This window comes from Berghia stephanieae, chromosome 9, assembly GCF_034508935.2.
Source record: "Berghia stephanieae isolate SIO BIC M18660-M18661 chromosome 9, UCSD_Bste_1.3, whole genome shotgun sequence".
In the NCBI taxonomy this organism is placed as follows: domain Eukaryota; kingdom Metazoa; phylum Mollusca; class Gastropoda; order Nudibranchia; family Aeolidiidae; genus Berghia; species Berghia stephanieae.
This window is the reverse complement of record NC_088368.1, coordinates 8,530,763-8,555,519: the sequence shown is the minus strand read 5'-3', so window position 1 is coordinate 8,555,519 and position 24,757 is coordinate 8,530,763. Positions and strand designations below refer to the sequence as shown.

The 24,757-nt window shown below is 34.9% G+C and overlaps 1 protein-coding gene across 12 annotated transcripts in view; it reads right to left on the bottom strand.

Annotated features, from left to right (window-relative positions):
• The window catches only part of LOC144979612 (uncharacterized), a 51,511-nt gene that overhangs the window by 8,616 nt on the left and 18,138 nt on the right, over positions 1 to 24,757 (bottom strand). For 3 of the 12 annotated variants that reach the window (XR_013646743.1, XM_078926397.1, XM_078926402.1), the window contains 2 exons: positions 6,271 to 6,704; positions 419 to 596 (listed from right to left, as the gene is read on the bottom strand). Coding sequence is in view for 7 of the 12 variants with exons in the window: in XM_078926397.1 (XP_078782523.1) it covers positions 419 to 596; positions 6,271 to 6,357 (265 nt within the window). In the remaining 5 variants the exon portion in view is untranslated. Of the gene's footprint in view, positions 1 to 418; positions 597 to 6,270; positions 6,705 to 7,495; positions 7,560 to 8,213; positions 8,510 to 15,460; positions 15,538 to 16,035; positions 16,492 to 24,757 lie in introns of those variants that run through there. The other 9 variants (XR_013646742.1, XR_013646741.1, XR_013646744.1 and 6 more) reach the window with 9 other exon arrangements.

Sequence of the window (24,757 nt, the reverse complement as noted above, 5' to 3'; positions counted from 1 at the left end):
GTAAATAAAAATTTAAAAAAACACCCAGTACTGGGGCAATGAATGAGGCATCGTGGAAAGACGCTACGATATACATACTGACATACTTATCTGAACCAGTTCAGTTCTAGCCCTTTGGTCATAAAGATACCGTGCGCTTGGCTAAGAAACTCACAACATTGCCATCAGAAAGCATAACGGACCAACACACAAAACTATGTGTAACCATGAAATTTTATGGTCTGGTTGATACAGTTCAGTGAGAATTACTCATAAACATGGATGGCAAAAAACAGTAACAAAGACCTGAATGACGTCAACTTCATTCTACCTATACAGATATAAATAATGTATGTGTATGAGTGTGTTTGAGAGATAGAGAGAGAGTGTGTGTGTGTGTGTCTGTTTGTGTTAACGTATATTTAATCCATGTACTCACTGTCAGAGATAAGTCTTCGCGAGACCACGTGACGAGGTTTACTCCAATCATCAGAACAATTGAACGGACGGTTGCAGGTGCACGTTCCAGTCTCAATGGTTTGGAGATCATTGCCGGAACTGTCCCTCATGACCACTTGAAGCCGGCACGGTTTGTTGAAATTAGGACACCTTGGTTGCTAGGGAAGACGAAAATCCAAATTAAGTTGTTTTGTTTAGTTTGTGATTGGTTTGTGTTAACTTGAGGGAAGACGAAAATCCAAATTAAGTTGTTTTGTTTAGTTTGTGATTGGTTTGTTTTAACTTGAGGGAAGACGAAAATCCAAATTAAGTTGTTTTGTTTAGTTTGTGATTGGTTTGTTTTAACTTGAGGGAAGACGAAAATCAAAATTTAATCAAATATATAGCGCAATATTCACCAAACGCCTTACAAGAGGTCCCCAGTCAACAGCAACATTTAACATTTGGGAAGAGACATGATATCTGTTAGGCGATATTAATATTTCATTTTATTTTTCGACAGAGACAACGCTGTTAACGGTCAGGGAGAATGTGAATAAAGAGCCTTTTTCAAGGACTCAACAATGAGCCGCTTTGAGCGGAACTCGAACCCTGTATCTTCCGTTTCAAGCTACTATTTAGATAAAACGCTGGTCTATCGCAATGAATGCACCTTCTAACAGTTTATTCAAACCCAACTTCCCAATCACTGCTGGGTGGAAAGAGGGGGCAGAGGGAAAAATCACCCGACTCAAAATCGATCCGGGCCCAGTCCATTTGAAAAACAGTAAAACTTGCATTTAAAAATTTGGCCAGAAAACTCGTCCTTTGCTAAGTCCCAGGTTTGAGAATATTTGCCAAGATGAGGGTCATTTAAATCGATGGATATTTGAAGGACGAGTTTTCTGGCCTAATTTGTAAATATTTACGGCAGTTAACTGTGGTTAAGTAGATCAGCAAAAGGCTTTTGAGCGAAAACGTGAATGTGACACATTTTAGCTGATAATGTCAATAGTGACTTAAATAAAAGTGTAAAATCATAATTAACCCATAAAGTGATATTCAAATTAGAAGAAAAATGTCAAAACCAAACAATCATTGTATTTAAATAAGTGTAATGTATTCATAAATTATTGTGGTTATAGTTACACTATTATTATTACTATTATTATTATTATTATTATTATTATTATTATTATTATTATTATTATTATTATTATTATTATTATTATTATTATTATTATTATTATTATTATTATTATTATCATATGACGAACCACAGCTGTAACTTCTGTGACTGATTCCACTTTGTTCAAAAACAATTGCTTATAAAATCAGCATTCACCAAAAATATTATACGGCTATGGAGTAAACTTGAGCTTTTATATACCGCAATATCCAATAAGCGTGCTCAAATCGCTTTACAAGGGGTCCCCAGCTTACAGCAACACTTAACATGTAGGACAAGACATTATCCTGTAGGCGATATTGCAATTTTTCGGAGAGAGAGAGAGAGAGAGAGAGAGAGAGAGAGAGAGAGAGAGAGAGAGAGAGAGAACGGTGAGTAAAGGCCCTTTTCCAGGGATTCAACTATGCGCCGTCCAAAGCGGGACTCACACCCTGGACACTCCGATCAGAAGGCGAGTGTCATACCACAAGACCGCATATCCGCAAGAGAGAGAGAGAGAGAGAGAGAGAGAGAGAGAGAGAGAGAGAGAGAGAGAGAGAGAGAGAGAGAGAGAAAGGAATACAGGAAGAGGTGTGTGTGTGTGTGTGTGTGTGTGTATGTGTGTGTGTGTGTGTGTATGTGAGAGAGAGAGAGAGAGAGAGAAGGGGGGGGGGGATAACAGGAATGTTTTGTGAAAAGAATAGGTCCGTATAAAATGTATTGAAGGAGGAGTGAGTGGTTGGAGTGAGGAACTTTGTAAAGTTCTTGGATGTGGGTACCTTTGCAATCAGTCTTAATTCCAATGCATTAAAACATTATGTTCCCTGTTGTATTGATTTATAAAAAAATGTCTGTGTGAATCGTGAAGTAAATTTATTATGAGGATTATATTATTACTATTACTACTATTTCTATTACTATTTCGTCCAATATTATCTATAACCCCAATGGATTCTATCTAAATAAACTAACTATTGTTAAAATTAGCACCCATAATAATCATAAATCTATGAATCTATCATGACCTTGCATGACGTGCACATATGTGCAGGTCTGATAGCCCAACGCACTTTTGGGTTTGCTTTAACATTATTGTAATGGACAATATTTTGCATTGATTTTGAGAGTGTTTCCATGACAACAATGAGCCCATAACCATTTGGGTTATCAGACCTGCACATAAGTGCACATTGCCCTGCACATAATACTTATTAGAGAACTGAAGAAAAAGGAAATGACGAAAAATACAACAACATTGTTTTGTCATTAGAGAACAAAAACAGCATTCATAAAATAAAATAAATCATGATTACAAATAATTTGATGATTTAATTGATTGATTGATTAAATAAATAAATAAATAAATAAATAAATAAATAAATAAATAAATAAATAAATAAATAAATAAATAAAATCTACTCTGAAAAATTAGGAAATGCATTTGCAAGAGGTCACAAAGACAGAGGAGGCCTTTTTTACATCAGTGAATTGTGTAATAAAAATTTAAAAATAAATAAATAAATAAGAGCTATTACAGGACAGTGAATAATTCATTCTAGTCAGTTATGATAAAAGCAGCAAAATTGTAAGTTCTTAGTTACAGCTGTACTGAGAGACATCATCCGGAATCAACATATTACGAACAGGAACACACCCAAATGCTTATGTCAATATTATACAATAACAAATAAATATAGCAATAGATAACAGAGAGATGTTTTACAATGGAAAAAAATAAAATCTCCCAAAACTTTTAGCTATCCATTTGAATATTTCCCTCTCAGCCAAGGACCCCGACAAAGGAACGGACAAACAAAACCAAGTAATCTCATTCCAAGACGATGACAAAAAGCAAGTTTGAAAACGGATATAGGGGTATAGAAGACACTGTAAGTGACCTTCCTGCCCACTATGGGATATAGGGGTATAGGGGACACAGTAAATAAAACATTTTTTTTTAAAATAATAAAATTCCATTTATTCATCCCAAAGGGGAAATTTGTCTCTAGGGTCTATTCCAAGGGAAGACTGGAATAACCCAGGCGTCAGCCGCAGTGCAGCGCCGCAAATTGAGCTAGGGCGAGATGACTTGCCAAAGGCCACACAGCGCAGTGGCGGGTGATCGAACTCGGTACCTTTCGGTACGAAGCAAAGACCGGACCGCTGAGCCATGCTGCCCCTAATTAACCAGTAAGTGACCTCCATGCCCACTATGGGAGGTCAGGAACCCCACCCAAGATGTCATTCAACGTTTATTTTCAGGTATTTTAGTTTTGTTCTTGTTCTTGTTTTGTTTTTTTTTCCAGCAAGGTCATTAACCAATTTGCTCATCTTGGACAACATGGGTGATTCCTGTTGACATCATACGTTTGTTTGATGGACTATCTATATTCCTTCATGAAATGTCTAAGCGACGGCATCCCGAGTTCCTTATGATGTCGCGCGGAAGGGCGTTATTGAAAAAAAAAATATTTAAGAGCTTTTCAGTGCATTTGACGGCAAATGTTTAGTTAAACAATAGCGGTTTATCATTAGTGACTTTCTTTTTACCCATTGAAAACTGTGAAGTATTTTTTTTTTAATCGCAAGTAAGCAATTCTGCAAAGAGATAAAAATCCTAAACCTGATATTACACTACACAAGCATAGCGTCCCTTCAATGAACGGTGTCCGCACAATGAACGTGATGGTAAGTCGACCAAATCAAAGTGTATGATTCAAGTGTTGAATAATTTGGACTCAAATTCAATACATTTTCGACTTCGTAAGAAAACTTCATGGAGCTTTTTATTTGGGTGGGCACCGAGAGGTATTTTCTGCATTTAATATCTTATACCAGGTGTCTCAAACTTAATGTTCTTGTGGAATATCGAATATCACAAAGTTCGTTGAGCATACAATATATTTATTAAGCAATAACATTTTGGAATCATTCGGAAAAAGTTATGTGATTTAACAGAAAAAGCACATCCACTTGTATATCGCGAATTTATTAAAGGAGATGCTTGCAATGACCTCTTTTGCGTCCCATACATTTGCGTGCTCTCGTGATGAAATGATGTGTGGCTCTCTCACAAAGCTGCGGATCGATAACCTTTACTAGTGACTGTTCCACTCGATGTCTCGGTTCATTAAAGACTCTGGAATCTTGCACCTGACATTTGGTCTTTCAAATGTTCCCAAAGAAAAAAATCCAGAGGATTCTAATCGGAACTGTAAGAGGCCCAGGGATGCTTCTACAACGGCTAATAACACGATCACTAAAATGAGCTCAGTTCCAGGTCAAGGAATGTTTTACCGTGTCCCCACAGCTGCACCATGCAACATAAATCATTGCTGTTGTCGCTCTTCTTTGTCACACAATCGTCCCAAAGATCGCCAAAAATTGCCCCATTACTTTGACATACCGATCTGCAGTAACAGTTTGTATCTCTACATTTTCATCACAAAACCAAAATGGCCCAATGATGTCCTGAGCGTTTAAAGCCGCCCACACTGTTGCTTTTTGCACATGTCGATAGGGCTTTATTTTTAGATCGTTTTTGATATAGGATTTGTTGAGCTGTTTGACAAGCCCATTCATGAGACCGTCTACGTACAGACTTTTTCAGATGTCTCCGCACAGTTTTGAACTCTTGCCACATTTTCGTCACATGCTCTTTTAAGATGCGAACCCCCTTCTTCGAATGGCTTCCCGAAAGACAACCACTTTGCCTAAAACTTTCAAACCATCTTCTGATTGTCTTGACAGACGTTACATGCCATTTCAACCTGGAATCAATTCAACACTCCATGCGAATTTCAAGTTGAACTTTACTTGGTGACTTCAGATGCAGATATATCTTTGAACACAGAATGCTTTTTTTTCTGTTCATGTCAAAGAAATAGCTATTGTGTCTGTAGTTTCGACAATAACAAAAGAATTGGGATGCAGTAGCTATATTGCTTCCGAATGTTCGTTTTTATTTTCTTTTAAATTTGGTGCAAATTGGTTCATAAATAATAAAGTTATATAAAATTCAGTGAGGGGCATTACGTTTGAAACAGTAGGTATACTTCACACACTAATTGTAGATTACTAACACAATGATACGATGTGGTCCATTACACGTAGAGTTTAACAAGCACCACAAACAAGTATCTAGGTCAAACACTAGACTTATACTTTGAGTTAACTCATCGTTTTAAATAAACTTTTTAAATATCATTGTGGAACAAAAGTTTGTCGCGAAAAAGAAATTGAAGATTTGTAACTGATTTGGATCAAAGGTTTTATACTTGTTGAAAAGGGAGAAACGCCGATAGTAATGGTAATTATGAGTCGCCTTGAAGTTCGTGTTTAATAATAATAATAATAATAATAATAATAATAATAATAATAATAATAATAATAATAATAATAATAATAATAATAATAATAATAATAATAATAATAATATTGTAATAATAACAATAATAATGATAGAAATAATAATGATGATATAACAATTATGATAATAATAATAATAATACCTAAAATAATAATAATAATAATAATAATAATAATAATAATAATAATAATAATAATAATAATAATAATAATAATAATAATAATAATAATAATAATAACAATAACAATAACAATAATAATAATTCATGTTAATGCATACAGAAATATATTTTATTATAATATAGGTGACGACTCACCCTTGTCCAGTGTCCATTGGTGTAATATCCGTGTGAACACTCCAGTGACAGGAACAATACCAAGACAGAAACAGAAGTCACAAGCATTGTGAATGTGAAATTATCTTACACAGGCAGTAGGCAGATTGTGTCAACGTCAATAGTGTAGGCTTATAACTTCTGTTCTTTGAAACGAATACCGTTTCAGATATGAGCAATATAATATAAAAACCCGACAAATAATTGACAAATAACTAGAAAAACGTCCCAATAATATTTCACATTAAACAAAGGAGTTTATTTGTGTTTATTATATTATAAATTGCCTGTTTAGAACGGAATCTGAGAACAAAAATAAACAATGCACATAAATGTTGAGCTGTCCAGAATCAGCGCTGAGTCCTATGAGTGTGGTTGTTCCTCGTCTTCCAGTATCCAAATAATACGGTGACAACCTGTGATAGTAAATAAAATATTAAAAAGTGAAAATAAAACTGCTCAATTTTCAAGTTTTTTAGAGATATGCGTGACCTGTGCACAAATATTATAAGCATAGCTGTCAGTTCAACGATAAGTCGATCAACTCATAATTTATTATTCCAGCTTTTAATAAGATTTGAACTCAGTTGAGAGGTGATCTGGCAAAATCCGTCGGGTGTCGGAAAAATTAAAATCCCATATTTGAATAGAGGCACCATGTCTGAACAAAGTGCAATTTGAATTTTGTAATTGTCTTAATTTAGGTCCACTTTAATCACATTTGAAGTGAGTGGGTGAAAAATGGTTTAAATGGAGAAAATCGCTTTTTAAGAAAAGACAGATATATTTTTTACACCGATGGAGCTCGGGAAAAAAATTAATTAAAATCTTTATAAATTTTAAATTGTAAAATCATTTCGTGAAAATGTAGTTGGATGGATACTATATACGCTGGGGTGAAAAAAAGAAAATCATGCAGATTACGATTTTTCACTTTTATTCGCTAGTATCTCAAAACTAGCTCCCACGACATCCGACGGGTTTTGCCAAATCACCTCACAATTTCTATTGACAATACACTTTTCGACTTCGTAAGAGAACTCAACGGAGCTTTTTGTTTGGGCACAGAGAGATATGTTCTGCATTTAATATCTTTTATATTCCCCTCACTTAACGTAGAATTCTTTCCCAATGTTAAGAGCGAAAAATGGTATGTATAAATTTTAAAAAATTGATTGTATTCAAAATAATGAGAGGAACCACTAACTGGTATTCAATGCAAGTACTCCCACTTCATTGTCATACTCTTTTCCTTTTAAAAGGAAATGTATAGAGCAGTAAAGTTAGGTGCCCCAAACGTAAACAAAGGTCGAGAAGCACGTGGCAAACCACATGTTCCTGTCTTGACAGCTCACGTTCCAATGTAAATAATAGAAAAAAATAACCTTTAAAATTTGGCTGTTAGGTGGCAAAAGAAACACATATTCATAAATACTCGATCATGCATCAAATAATGTCTAGATATGGATATTTTATGGAACAAAAGGTACAATTTTCTAAAATTTATCAAAAGTTACAGTCTATCTATTTTTAGACCAAAGCAAATTATTGCGCTGGTGTGAACAAAACGAGAATTATTCGGAGCCTGATTTTCATAATAATTTAGCCTTATATTATTATTTCTGCAACTGTTAGATTTTATGTAAACATATTTTCAATACTGAAAGTGTATTGCCTACAACTCAAACTACAAAATTGGGAGACCTATATTGTGCGTAAATTGTTCCGGTCCCTAACGGAAATCACTAGCAACTTGTTATTGTTTACGTTAGGAGCACCTAACTTTACTGCTCTATTAATATGAACAATTCTTTACGAAATATTTGATTAAAAATATCGATTTATTTTGAATCGAAACGAGGGAAACAGAGCCTCAATTGATTGTTCTTCAGACAAAAAAAAAAAAAAACAAACAAGAGATTTACTTCCGGCGACACAATGGAATCGGCTGATCCGTCAATGAAAACTTGGGTTTTGTTGACGATCTAGTAAAATTGGATTGTGTTGACGATCTAACAATATCTATGAGCAGTCTATATTGCCTCACATCCACAAAATTCTACCAAAATCAACATATGGCATTAGTTAAAGTTTCCATCTGACTCGGGTCCTGGATGGAGAATGAATATCTAAAGTATTTCGCACTCCCTCCACACTCAAATACACTTGGAATTGTGAAAAGGTCAACAACGCAAAGCACGGCAACACTTGACTAGGAATGCTAAGAATCTACGGAAACAAGCGCGCCAAATTTCGCTCTGAGTACCGCGGTATATATTTTTTTTGGTTGTTTGTATTGTTTGTTTTCTTGTTTTTAGTTTGCTTTTTATTTGTTTATTGAGTGGGGGTTATTATTTTTTATTATTATTATTATCAAACATGTTCTATCATATATTTATTAATCTATTTATTTATTTATTTATTTATTTATTTATTTATTTATTTATTTATTTATTTATTTATTTATTTATTTATTTATTTTTGAAAGGGAAGAGTTCTGAATTTTTTTGTTTCATATTCATGAAATGTTAATTATGCATTTCTTTTCGTTATTCATAATCCTGATTAAGCATCCTATTTATTCGAATTCCGATATATTTTTGTTCGGTGTTTCAGTGATGTGGGTGGGTTTTTTTTTTCTCTTTTGTTGGCTTGTTTGGGTTTTTTTTTTTTTTTTTTGTCTATTGTTATTTTGTTGTTGTTTTTTAATTGTTTTTTTTGTTTTTTGTTGTTTTTTTTTTGTTTTTTTTTTTTTGGGGGGGTCTTTTTCTTTTCTTTTTTTTTCATGTTGTTGTTGTTGTTGACGTTGTTATTGTTGTTGTTGTTGTTGTAGTCGTTGTTGTTGTTGTTGTTGTTGTTGTTGTTGTTGTTGTTGATGATGATGATAATGATGATATGATGATGATGATGATGATGATGATGATGATGATGATGATGATGATGATGATGATGATGATGATGATGATGATGATGATGATGTTGCTATTTGTTTTTATTTTGTTTGCTTTGTTTCTTTCATCATTTTTTACAATCTCTTTTTTTTTTCATATTTCCATCGCCGCCTGCCATGAGCTGACAGAAACATCGCTACGAATGGGAATTCGTTCAATGATTCCAAAAAACAAGAGTAGTGGAAGAGAGTAGGGGTAGCCTACAGACATGATAGTTGAGAATCTTGTCTAAGTGCCGTCATACGAAAAGCGCGCATTGGCGGAAATGTGAAATGTCGGTTCTTCGTTTTGAATGAGCATACAGCCCATTCAGAATTCAAGTTATCTAGCAGATGGAACCGGTAAACAGGAAATAAGATAAAATACGTGGGATGGTATTGATATAAATTTAATAGGAACCATCCATGATATATCATTAGGAATTATTTATCCGCTGAGTACAGTGCAACACCTTTATAACGATACACGTGACGAGCCCAAAGTTGTTTTTTTTTTTTCAAATAGCTGGATCAAGAACGTAATGGTAAAAAGATAAGTTTATGGTGACGATGATGATGATGATGATGATGATGATGATGATGATGATGATGATGATGATGATGATGATTATTATGATGAAGAAGAAGAAGGAGAAGGAGAAGGAGAAGAAGAAGAAGAAGAAGAAGAAGAAGAAGAAGAAGAAGAAGAAGAAGAAGAAGAAGAAGAAGAAGAAGAAGAAGAAGAAGAAGAAGAAGAAGAAGAAGAAGAAGAAGAAGAAGAAGAAGAAGAAGAAGAAGAAGAGAGGGAAGTGGAATAGGAGGGGGAAAAGACACGGAGAGATGGAGAAAGGGGTGAATAAGGGGAAGGGGGGGGGGGAGGAAAGTTGATTGCTACAAGGAGCTAAGCCATTGAGTGGTTCAACTTTCCGACAGAGATAGGATCTCATTCAAACGATTGTCCTGGGGTTATAATTTAACCGTGTTCTACTGTAACTTGGTCTTCATCAAAGAATTAGCAGGTGGATACCTTAAAAAACACAATTCAAACATTTCAAAAACTAAATTCTTCTTTGCAATCATCGCTTTTAAATAGATTTATATAAATAGACAGGGATAGTTCTATGGTGGGAAATGTTTGGCAATGATTAAAAACAAATTAAAGTGGAAGAATAACACGTTGCAGCACTTGAGATCACAGGAAGTGGTGAATTAATAAACCATTTCCTATCGAGATAGAATACAACAAAATATAATCTGTCGACCTTTTTATCTATATTTTTCTAGATGGATTCCATACATGGCCCCGGATGGTACACTGATGTACTCTGGAAAAACCCATATTCTAAAATTTGGCCAGAAAAGTCGTCCTTCAAATATCGATCGAATTAAATGACCCTCATCTTGGAAAAAAAAGTTCTCAAACCTGGGACTTCGCGAAGTCCCGTGTTTGAGAGGTTGTTTTTTTTTTTTCAAAGATGAGGGTCATTTAAATCGATCGATATTTGAAGGACGAGTTTTCTGGCCAAATTTTAAAATGAGTTTTTCCAGATTACAGCAGTACAGGTGTGAGAGTGAACCTGGAAACGGCGTAGGTCTACTCAATTTTTAAATTGTGACCAGTCGTCTCAAAAAGGTATTGTATTGGGCAATATTTTGCGTCATTTGTTTTATAGATTTCCATTACAACCATAGTGAATTGGGTTATCTGACCTACAAAAAAGTGCACTCTCAAATATTTTCCGTTACAACAATGTTATATCAAGCCCACAATTGCGTTCGGTTCTCAGACCCGCAAGTACGGTAATTATACTTTGAGCTGAACCCAATGAACTCATCAAAATTAGTTAAAAGAATTGCTTTCATTGAAGTGAGTAATTTTTGTTTTTTTGTTTGGTTGGTTTTGTTTTGTTGTTTTGTTGTTTATTTTGTTTCTTTTGGGAGGGGGTGGTTTGTTTGTTGTTGTTTTTTGTATTGTTGTTTTTTAAGGGGGGGGGGGGGGGGGGTTTTGTTATTTTTGCTTATTTTATAATTAAAGATTAAAAAAATTTCTTAATCTAGTTCATTTAGAGAAAAACAAAATGCCAGATATTGACATTGTGAGTCACATTTGAGATGTTTGTTTTTAAGGGTTTTACGGCGCTTGCAACACATTAAGGTCATATCAGCGCCAGTAAAAAGAAAGAAAATGGGATAGTAAAAAAGTTCTAGAATTACAATTAAAGCACCCAAGAAAAGGTAAGACAAAGGGGAATTTGTTCAAATAGAAAACAGATGTAGATTCCAAGAGCACACCATCCTAAAGGTCCCATCCAGACACAAGCACAGGTCCCTCTAACAGGGATACACTCAAATGTTTACAAATCATAAGTGTAAACAAAACAATACAGTGCATAACAGAGAGACGATTTACAAGACAACAAGACAAAAAATATCATTTCCCAAAACTCTAACTATACATTTGACTGTTTCCCTCCCAGCTAGGGTATCCGACCAGGGCCTGGACAAAACCAAGTAATCTAATTCCAAGAAAAAGACAGAAAGCGTGTTGGAAAACAGATAATTCCGGGGGATAGAATACGCTGTAAGTGCCTTCCTACCCTCTATGGGAGGTAAAGAACCCCACCCAGACATTTGAGATGATGACCGAGAGAATGAGGCATTCGCATTGTGATCTGGGCGGCTGGGGATATGAGTTGACATTTTTCAGCCGCTTCTTTAGTTTGTTATCTATTTACTATTGTTACTTTTATAAAATCTATACTGAGAGCAGAATCTTATCGGGGAGGGGGGGGGGGATGCCAGGAAAAAATCTGTATTTTTAAACCATTACCCATTTTTTAAAGTAATTTTATGTCAATCGTAATCTGAAACCCTTTCATGTCACTTTCTCACGCGAGGGCGTTGTCTTTTTGGTTCTCATCAATGATCTTTGCTATTCATGTCAAAATGGAGTTAATTGACAAAGAGTTTTTATGTTGCTGACAAGTGTAAGTCTCGCCGGAAAATAACTCTTTAGCCACCCATTAAGTGAACAGCTCCATTGGTGTTTCGTCAACAATCGTTGAGTAAAGTCAACAATCTTGTATGAATGAGTAGGTACACAATTTCATTCATCGGGGCGTTACGTCTTTTGTTTAAAAGCAACTTATCTCACAAAATGATATTATAGCTGGGAGATGTCAATATAATACATACAACCAACCACAGCTATCACAATGTTAATTTATCAGTGAATTCACATACTAACTGGTTTAATATTAATCAGCTCAACACAAAAGCAGCAATGTTCAATGCTGACTTTTCCGTGGTTTTAACTTTAAAATGCCTTTGTTAATTAAGAGTCGATGGTCTAAGTCATCAATATTCATTTCCAAACTACAAAGGCTAATCATTTTACAACGAACAATGATGCACTAAAGAGGGATGATTTATTTTTTAAAAATTATCTTTAACAACAACAACAATAACAAAAACAACACTTTTTTAGAACTCTTCTATTTATATAAATATATTGTTATCCTGTTGCCATAGGCATTTGTCTTGATTTAATAGAAACTTCCCCTTGTATTGCCAGTATATGGGCAAAGACTAGAATATTTCGTGTCTGTCGTATAACCAAAATTATCTACTTGTTTAATTATTTTTTTTTTAAAACTAAAGCATGCTTCATCCAATTATACCATATATAGTCCAGTAACAAAGCCAAGCCATGCTTGGTGTGGCGATTGATAGAATGGGTGAGCTTTGGGTAATGGTGGATATTGTAGGAGTGATAGTATAAAAGAAGAGAGCCAAACAGGTGGATTGCATGTTGTATAATTACAATTCGGCCTCATGTTTTCTGCAGGAGGACTGAATGAAGAATTGTAATGCGCATTTACTGAGCATAGTCAATCTATGGAAACACGCATATACAAATGTTCATGCATATTTATTTTTACTATGTAGTCTAATAATATTAGTCCATTCTGGCTTGTAAAACAATAAAAGATAGTTGAAGCTATACACCACAAATAAATGTGTAAAGTTGACTGCTTAAAAAACCTATACTTAGTTCATTGCTAATAGATAGCTGTCAGACGAAAACTCTATGACAGTAAAAAAAAATAATTTTTAAAAAATAGAAAGAAAAAGATAAAAAAAAGAAAAAGAAAGAAAGAAAAACACAGTAAAAAAAAGTGTGTGCCGGCAACCACATTCTGGCAACATTTTAGTGCTCTCTCTCTCTCTCTCTCTCTCTCTCTCTCTCTCTCTCTCTCTCTCTCTCTCTCTCTCTCTCTCTCTCTCTCTCTCTCTCTCTCTCCTCTCTCTCTCTCTTTTCTCTCATCTCTCTCTCTTCTTCCCTCTCTCTCTCTCTCTCTCTCTCTCTCTCTCTCTCTCTCTCCTCTCTCTCTCTTCTCTCTCTCTCTCTCTCTCTCTCTCTCTCTCTCTCTCTCTCTCTCTCTCTCTCTCTCTCTCTCTCTCTCTCTCTCTCTCTCTCTCTCGAGGATGACCCATAACTTTAACCACCTGTATCACTCGGGAAAGACGCGCATTTAAAATTTGCCAGAAAACTCGTTCTTCTAATATCGATCGGTTTAAATGACCCTCGTCTTGGAAAAAAACTCTCAATCCTGGGACCTCTGTTTAAAAACGAAGATTCCTTGTCGTTTATCTTTTCTAAAGTATTATTTGAAAATAACACCATATTCCATCCAGTTTTATTTTACCTAAATGTTATTAACACATTTCATGTTTTATCGTGACTATGGGTCAAATTTATCCGGATATAGATAGTATGCGCTTGGCTGGGAAGCTCATAACATTGCCATCCGGAAGTATAACGGACCAACACACAAAACTGTGTGTATCCATGAACGTTTATAGTCAGGTTAATACAGTTCAGTGAGCATTACTCATAAACGCGGATGGCAAAAAACAATAACAAAGACCTGAGTGACGTCATCTTCGAACTATCTATAAAACAGCTAGCTGTCCACTACATGAAACTGGCTTACCATTGAGTAGACTCGAATGGTCCATCTCCGGCTTTTACTCAGTTATTTGTTACTATTACTCACAATTCACAACATTGTGTGACTATACGGATGGGATGGGATGGGTGGGTTTGTTTATAGTAAACACAAACACAAAATAGGGAAGTCGACAAGGAAGAAATCTACTGTACGCAACGTTTACTTATTTGCAGGTCTGATCGTCTCAAATTGTTATGATCTCATTGTTGTAATGGAAATACTCTCGCACATCCCAAATTGTTATGATCTCATTGTTGTAATGGAAATACTCTCATACATCCCAAATTGTTATGATCTCATTGTTGTAATGGAAATACTCTCACACATCCCAAATTGTTATGATCTCATTGTTGTAATGGAAATACTCTCACACATCCCAAATTGTTATGATCTCATTGTTGTATTGGATACACTCTCACACAAACACAAAATATTCTCCATTGCAACAATGTTAAAACAAACCTATTACTGCGTCCAGTTATCAGACCTGCAAATATATGTACATCGACTGCACGGTATTTGAAGCTTTACATAGACATAATGCTTCTGTCAACATGTCATCCACTGGGTCAAAAAGGTTTTATTCGGAGTAAACTAGATGGTATAAATCAAATCCATGGTTCGAAATATAAAAATGTGGATAAATTTAAACTCTAACAAATATGGTCCCTTACAGTGAAAAAAAAACCCCGAAACCTAAAATTTCCAATTGCTTGTTATTAAATATTTTAACTTAAACTATACTTTCTGGCATGTATTTTACTACAATATATGACTAGTTTGAGGAGGTAGGCCACGTGTTTACTCATTGAAAGCCCCACAAAATATTGCCATTATAATGCAATGTTTCTTATGCTGAGAGCAATAAAATCTAAAACTCCACAAAACATCCAAGGAATTTGAGATTCCTTTGATCCATAAATTCTTTAGATAAGATTCTAAGACCGTTTTTAAAGATCCACGAAAATAAGGTACAAAAAGAGTTGGGGAGCGAAAAGTCGAAATGAGTGCGTATGCATTTCTTCAGAACTAACAAGAGGTCAGGTTCGTCTCAATTTCAGCTCAGTGTTTATGAGGAGATCACATCCAAATGAACAACACCAATTTATTCAGATGACAAATGTGTTTGATTGTCCTTTATCTACCAGATGGAATTATAAACTGATAATAAATTCCTCACAAGGCCAATGTCATGACAAACATGATACACTCAATAATATATACAAACATTAAGGCCAATCTTCGAATAGGCAAGCATTGTACAGGATCCCTACACCAAAACTGGTATCAACAGGATTGAAATGATACACAATAGAGCTGTAAGGAGAATGACTAAGAAATTATACTCTCATTACAATAGCGTAACAAAACTCACATTAAGGAGACTGGGTTTGGATACTTACGTTTTGAACAACTTCAAATTATTATTTTTTAAAAATTATTATCATTTTGACATTAAACTCAATGTTCTTCATCTAGTCCGACGTGTACATATTTGTAGGTCTGAAGGGAATGCAATCATGGGCTTGATTGCAATGGACAATATTTTACGTTGATTTGAGAGTACACATTTCCATTACAACAATATAATAAGCCCATAACAATTTGGGATGTCAGACCTGCTAATAAGTACACGTCGATCTAGATCATTCCAACATAATAGCAGATTGATTCAACGAGTCACATTTTTGTATTATAATGTTTTTGTTTTTTTAATTGAATAAGACTCTCGGCACAGTGACACGCAAAATATAAATCTAATTAGGCAGAATGGCAGAGTGTTTCATTAAAGTTTTTACTCACAATTTTATTGGGGTTTTTTTTACAGATGCTCTTTAAATCTTAAACTCCACAATACCCGAGTGTGTCCTGTCTGTCTTACACCACAATGAAAAAATCTTGTGCCACCCCTCTATTCATCGAAACGTACTTTATATAAAGACAACTGGCCTAAAAAGGTCGACGTCATAATAATAAAATAATGATCAAATTTAATTTGCATAACTTTCGCAAGAGCACGAAGAAGAAGACATTCTTGACATATGTTTCATGAAACCACGCATTGTAAATATTTATTTACCTTTCTTCAAACTAGTAAAATGAATTTAAAAGCGCGTCCGGTTACGTAATCCAGAGGCCTACCTTTGTTAGAATAAATTATGCTCAAACATGGATTCCAAGAACGGAGTGGTTGTATGTTATTGTGGTAATGAATGAAGAAATTATTTGACGAACCCGCCTACACCAACCTACCTACTTAGATACGGACACAAATCCACCACAGAGTTAAAGAGCTCAGTGAGAGGAATACCAAGCTACTAAAAACTTGTGGACTGTAAAAATTAATGTTAAAAAAATGGTTAGACGCAATAGCTTAAATAACAAAAAATCCGAATCATTTCGAACTCAAACCCCATCGTAAACCAAATAGAAAGAGTTTAAAAACGTGTTTTTTAATTATTGGTTGAAGAAGGGGTTTGAGCCCGATACTTTACACGTGTTTGGTATTTTGTTCTTTTCTTCCTTTTTTTTTTACGCTGTTATGTTTTGGTGCATGAGTAAAAGGATCGGACTCTGATAAAGCGGAGCGGGGGCTTACAAGTACACAAAAGAAGTGTTGTGTAAGAAGGAATAAGTAAAAAATATTTATTCATATTGGGAACAGTTAGCTAGCCTCTTTTCGAAGCAAATGGATTTTTTTTTTAACATTGCCATTTTAACACCCTTTTTTTTTTTAAAGTGGGGCATATCGACGAGTTTTTGGAAAGAAGAGGGTCAATATTTGAAGGACAAGTTTTCTGCCCAAGATTTTAAATACCACCGTACGTGATTTGTGTGGTTTTGTTTGTTTTTTTGTTTTTTTGGGGGGTTTTTTTTTGTTTTGTTTTGTTTTGTTTTCTTTTTTGTTTGTTTTGTTTAGTTTTGTTTTGTTTTTGTTTTTTGTTTCGCCTTTTTTGGAGGGGGGGGGGTGTTTTGTTTTTGTTCTTGCTTTTTTTTTTTACTATGGCTTTATTAAAATTAAATAGGAACGATTTAAATGCTGAAAATGAAATTTTAAGTTTAAAAATATCAGAGTTAAGTTTTGTTATTTTAGAGAGGAGAATGGTTGCTATTTATTAACCAGTTAACTGCCGTACCCCTGGAGAGACAAATATTTAAACATTTTGGCCAGAAATATCGTCTTTCAAACATTGATATTAGATGACCTGTGACCTCACGAGGTTTTCAGGGAACTCCAAGGTTTGAGAGGAAATGTTTTATATAATATAATCGATTAATTTTAATCGAAATGGGAGGAGGGAAATGAATGGAATGTGGAGGGCACGAATGACACATGCAACAAATACAAGTTCGTATTCCCTCAAGTATAGAAGGGAGAAAAGAAGGGGGTGGGGGAGTGGGATATAATACATTCTACAAACACACACACACTCGCACGCGCACACACACACACACACACACACACACACACACACACAAACGCACACAACGCATCTATCAATCACATGAAACTACAAAACCATACCTGAGAAAAAGTAGTAAGCCATATCAACTGAGCATGACAAAACAAGAGAAAAAATATCAATTTTTTTGCTTCTTCTTTCTTTTGTTTTTATGCGTTTTTATTTTATTTTTTAGTTTATTTTTTTTATTTTGGTTTGTTTTTGTTTTTTATTTGGTTTCTTTCTTTCTTATTTTATTGTTTGTTTAATGTACTGGTGGAGACACTCGTATACTTTAATTATTATACTACTGTATTGAGGAAATTAAAATAGATCGCAACGAACCTTTTTAGCCATCACCAATCTAAATCGGTCAGGTGATAAATTCTGTAGTCTGTAGATGCACGCAAATGAATCTGGCAACAGCGGCTAGATCGCGATCCCCAACGTCAAATGACCTATCGAGATGGGTACCATATTGTGCCCTAGCAGATTTTATAAATAATCTTTCGAGTCAACGGGCGATAAAATTACCCTTAATCAGGACTTTGCCCTTAATCCAAAAAGGAAAAAAGAAAAAGTTTGCAAGTTACTCGTATATCAATCTATAAAAAATAAGTATATAATTTTTAGATTTGCCATGTTTCTGTGCTCGTTGGGACAAAAATAACATGGGAGTACGGAAGAATTTTGACCCCCAAAATATATTTTTCATGATCACAAGACTTCTGACACCGCCCTTATTTTTTACATAATCAACCCTCTCAATTTTTTAACATCTCTTCGGATATTACGGACGGCAGAACGAACAAGGCGCAATATGTCAACCATACATCAAGATGATGAACATATGGGATGTTATGAATGAACCATGGAAGAATTTCACGTTTTCTTTTCCGCCAACGATGTTTATTTCTGTGTCATCAAGGTTCTCAGAGACAAGCACGTGCTACATCTGTAGCAAAACTGCGTCGTATGCGGGATTACAAGCTCCAGATTTTTAGCATTTCAGACATTCTGAAAATGAAGTGAAATAAGTTCGCATTCTTGTTATCGTACACTCCTCTTGTTAGAGAAAAACATATTATTCAATCATCTTCTTGATCGCCTAAAATGTTGTAAATTACGATAACAACTAGTTATCTGCCTCGTACTCTTTAACAAACATAAAGTTTAATTGAAAGACTTTTTTTTTTTCTTTTTGGTCATTTATTATTATAGTTTTATATTACATATATTATATAGTTTTATTTTGATGAGGGGGAAATCTCAAAAATTCATGCTTTGTCAAGTTTAACTTAGTAACGTATTTGTGCGGCTGTGTGAACTAGTGTTGTTTGACAGTCTTGTGGTGAATCATGTGTGCCTTGTATTCGAGTCCCGCTAGATGTCTTTCTTGGAGTTCCAGATTTGAGATTCTTAAAAATAAGATGAGGGTCATTTTAATCGATCGATACCAGAAGGACGATTTTCTGGTCTTCGTCGTCGTCGTCGTCGTTGTCATCGTTATCATCATAATCATCATCATCATCGTCATTATTATTATGATCGTCATTATTATTATTATCATCATCATCATCATCATCGTCATTATTATTATTATTATTATTATTATTATTATTATTATTATTATTATTATTATTATTATTATTATTATTATTATTATCAATAGTATTATTATTATTATTATTATTATTATTATTATTATTATTATTATTATTATTATTATTATTATTATTATTATTATTATTATTATTATTATTACATCTGGCGTAGTGCCAAGTACGATACTTTGATTGGAGTACATGCCAAATATTAGTGCTTGATTCTCCCTCTTTATCTTATTCCCGTTTGAATTATGTTTGTTTGGGGGCCGGGGGTTCACTCAGTGCCAAACAACACCTACAATCAGCGCTGTTTCAGCATCATCAAACATAAGTGGTAACACCTTTTGTGCACGTTTGTACTGAGGCTTTTTGTGGTTTCTGTTGTAAATGTTTATTGTTTGTTCGTTTGGGTTTGTTTTTTTTGTTTTTTTTAAAGAGGGAATAACTTAAAGTTTTCCTCCCTTTTATCCTTTTCATTATTGTAGTGCCGACTTGTGAACTGTTCTTTGACAATGTCCTAATACAAAAATAGAGAGAGAAAAAGAGCGCGGCCCCCGTGTGAAAAGGCGGGGGGAGGGGGGCGGGGGGGCGGGCGGGCGGGGTCAAGAAGGTAGAAGAGAAAGAGAGAGAGAGAGAGAGAGAGAGAGAGAGAGAGAGAGAGAGAGAGAGAGAGGGGGGGGGGGACGTTTATCCATTTGGTACAGCTGAAGAGAAACAAATCGAATATGGTATTATAAAACAGCTCACTTATTCACCTTGATATTGCTTTGTCTTTGATATACATTAAAACCAAAAGGATGACGAGGAGGAAATGAACGGATTTTGGTGGCATTTTATAAAGAAAAAAATATTGAGTAAATGAAGAGGAAATCAATCATTCTCATGACGTCACAAAAATTTTAAACTTTAGTGAATTGGTGAAAGAAGAAAACTGCCAATTGATGAGTAGCACGCACCGAACGGTGTCTGATGTTTTAAATAACGATGAGATCGTGAAATGTACAGGTCAAATCAGTTTTACAGTGCAACCTGGATACAACAAAACTGTAACGTTCGACGGTCGGATTTCGTTTTATCCGAGTTCTCGTGGACTATGGGAATTTCATTGGTAACGAGTAATAGTTCTAAATTGGAATCTTTAGTGCCTCAGTTAGATCCCAGTTTTTGTTAGATCCGAGTTTAATACACTCAGGTTGCGTTGTATTTAATAACAAAATCTTGGTTCTTTTAAAATTCAAAAGTGACCAAGTTTGTTGTTTTTATAAAGATGAACTGCACTATTTCTAATATACGAAATGACTTTAGGTCATTATAATCCATCAAATATAAAGATCAAAATCATATTATATTATTACACTTTTATTTTTCACGTGATAAAATGAGAGGAAATACTTTGAGAGAACGTAGACTTTCATTATTCAACTCGTTGGTCTACTTTCCTGTTAACTCACCCAACCCTAAGACTGACTAAATCGGTAGTTTACCGGGGATACTTTTACTCCATGCCTAATTATTACAATTTTCTGAGACACATTATAGACGTAGTATCAAAGCTAATATTTTTAGTTTTTCATGCTAATGGTAATTGAATAAAATATCTATAACATGCTCATTTTAATACATGTTTTTCCTTTTTTGAAAAGTAACAAAAATTTCTAGGATTGAGTGAGTTAACGTGCTTTTCGGAGTTTTAAGGCGCTTGGTTTCACTATAGGTCATCTCAGCGCAAGACTAAATGAAGAGGAAGAAGAACGAAGTTCAAAAGTACTGGCATCCTAGAGAAAAGAAGACGATAGCACAAACAGAAAATAGAAGTGGATCCAGGAGCAATCACTTCCATCCGTGTGTGTAGTTTGCGACCAGCTGAACGTCCCACCGAGACAATAACCCCGTCAAGAGGGTTACTTTGACATGGTTATAAAATGCATACAAATAGGTGGATACAAACTTAATATACCAGAGAGATATGCTTTACAGCGAAAAAAACATCATTGTTCACAACAAGAAAAAACAGTCTATTATTACCCTCTCACACTACACAATTCCCGACAAAACCCAGACGAAACTAATAAATGTCACCCCTCGCTTCTTACGATATTAAGTCGGATTTTTCAATTTTACTGTTCCCAATTCAAAGCTTATTCCATGCCTTCTAGAAGAAGGTATGTAAAAAGCCAAATGGAAAGGACAAATTACACAATATGTGATCTATCGCCACCATCTTGTGTTATGTCGGAATGAGCGAGATGTAGAAAATTGGGTTTAACCAGTTAACTGCCGTACGATGGGAAAACTCGTATTTAAAAATGTGACCAGAAAACACGTCCTTCAATAAATTCATTAACATTAGTCCCAGGTTTGAGAGTTTTTGCCAAGATGAGGGTCAAACAAATCGATAGATATTTGAAGGAAGATTTTTGGGGCAAATTATAAATACGTGTTCTTCTAGTAAGAGAGTAAACTGGTTAAAATTAGAATGATCAGAATTTGAATTTTTATTTTTAAATCTTTATTTCTTATTTTAATTTCTATATTTTTATTGTGTGAGTGTGCTTAATTTGTTTTGTTATGATTTGCTTTGTTGTTTTGTTTTGTTTTTGTTTGGTTTTCTTGGGTTTTTGTTTTTGGTTGTTTTTTGTTTGTTTTTTTTTTTTGTTTTTTTTTTTTTTGTTTTTTGTTTTTTTTTTTTTTTTTTTTTTTTTTGGGGGGGGGGGTTGTTTGTTTGTTTTTGTTTTTGTTTTTTATTTGAAATAACGAATTCAGTATTAAAGCATCAAAATCCCCCACCCCCTCTCGCACCCCTAAACCCTACCTACCCCCCGACATAATACTGTTTTGGTATGATTTGTCAGATATAAGGATTAAAGAGAAAAATTCCATCGGCTACGGAAATTCAATGTTTCACTACCTGTATTTACTTCAAGTCAAGGAACATAATAATATACCTATCTAACATCCAAAGAACAATATGACGAGTGTGATGCGTCCTTTAACTTTACCAAACTAGTATAATGAAACACACACACACATACACACACACACACACACACACACACGCACACACATAAACACAAATCTTTTCTCGAAACACAACTACAACACCCAGCGGAACAAGATGAATGTGACTCATCACATCAATCCGGGATTATGTCGGGACGAACTAGACGAAAACAATATTATTATGAGAAATGAGAAATTAATCTTTATCTTTTACTCTGCGCAACGTGCACCTATTTGCAAGTTTGATAACCCAATCTATTATGGGCCCATTGTTGCAATGGAAATTTCAATGATGGAAATTAACCTTCTCCTTGCCAACTATAGGAAAATCGTCACATTCGTTGCGATACAACCAACATTTTTCTTATTCATATTTCTCTTGTACATCATAAAATTTAAAGAAAATGAAAAGTGTGTTGTAAAGCATGTTTTGCTAAAGAAATTATTTATTGCAAGAACTTGCTGCTATTGTGTTTGAGTGATAAAAAACTATATTTGTGTTAGTTGTGTGTGGAGTTTTCGGGAAAATCCTGAAAATGGCTGGTAAGGAGACAGTTAAATTACTTCGAACTCAAATTTTATAAACCAATGTTAAAATTTTAATATTAGTACCATATTTACCCCGAAACAATGCCGTTTTGAGGCGATTTGTCACAAATTAAAGCTTGGCTAAAGTAGAATTACCAATCTTCTGCTATATAATATTACAGGCAAAGTTTTTCCCTTGGGGGTGAGCTGTTTAAAAGTGGTGAAATGTGTTTCTACTTAGCGAAATATTCCGTTTGCATTCCAGGCAATTATCAGTCAACTTATTATGAAAGTCAGTAAGTGGCGAGACTGTAATCTATTGCGCCTTTAATAGCGAGGCTGAATTTTGTTGGAGCCATTATTTCCCTCTTTATTATAATAATATAATATACACATAATATAATGTTATACATATAACTTACTGTGAGCGATATATTACATTAAATCAAATTAACTTGAACTTTTCTTAGCGCCTTTCCTGGGATTCACATTTCTCAATTTGCTCCAAAAGGCTTTATATCGTTTTCTCAACAAATAAACAAAACAAAACAAAAATTAAATAAAAATTCTCACAGTGATGAGACCGGGGCTTCGATAAAGATGAAAATGTAAATTTCGAGTTAGATTAAAACCTAACACCACCTATAATGGTTATATTACATAACTGATTTGCGGACAGTCGGGATATTTCATTATAAATAACTGCTTCAAGTTACTCTGCTTGATATCCAGTACTAAGCAATATTACGACAAGGTGATCGTGAGCTAGTTTGAGGGTGATTTGAAGATCTGCATAGGCGAGTTGGAAATGGGGGGGGGGGGGGGGGGGGGTGAACAGGCTTGACATAATGGGTCACAGGAAAAAGGAATGAAAGAGAATAAGATAAGTGATCCCAAATTGAAGGAATGGAAAAGAAAATAGGAGGATAGAAAAGAGAGAGAGAGGGAGAGAGAGTGAGTGAGTGAGAGAGAGAGAGAGAGAGAGAGAGAGAGAGAGAGAGAGAGAGAACGACTGAGAGCGAGGAAGAGATAGATAGATAGATAGATAGATAGATAGGTAGATAGATAGATAGATAGATAGATAGATAGATAGATAGATAGATAGATAGATAGATAGATAGATAGATAGATAGATAGATGTACTTAGTTTGAGATCACCTAAAAGTCTCATCCAGGCACAATACGGGCCCCTACTAAGAGAAATACACTCAAATGTTTACAAATTATATATAATACATAAACAAAACATAATACATTGCATAACAGAGAAATTGTTTACAAGGAAAAAAATATCATCTCCCAAAACTCACTATACATTTGACTGCTTCCCTCCCAGCCAGGGTATCCGGCCATGGCCTGGACAAAACCAAGTAATCTCAATCCAATACAAAGCCAGAAAGCAAGTTGGAAAACAGACATAGGAGGATAGAAGACAATTACGTACCTCCCTGCCCACTATGGGAGGTCAGGAACCCCACCCAGAGAAAGCAAGTTGGAAACAGATATATAGGGTGATAAAAGACATAGTAAGTACCTCCCTGCCCACTATGGGAGGTCAGGAACCCCACCCAGAGAAAGCAAGTTGGAAACAGATATATAGGGTGATAAAAGACATAGTAAGTACCTCCCTGCCCACTATGAGAGGTCAGGAACCCCACCCAGAGAAAGCAAGTTGGAAACAGATATATAGGGTGATAAAAGACATAGTAAGTACCTCCCTGCCCACTATGAGAGGTCAGGAACCCCACCCAGAGAAAGCAAGTTGGAAACAGATATATAGGGTGATAAAAGACATAGTAAGTACCTCCCTGCCCACTATGAGAAGACAAAAGACCCCACGCAGGACTACATCACTCTATTCAGTGTGATTGAGGAGGGCCGCAATGATGTTATCACTGAGATAGAATCGAATACTGGAAGCATGAGAAAAGTTAACCGTTGTTTTTA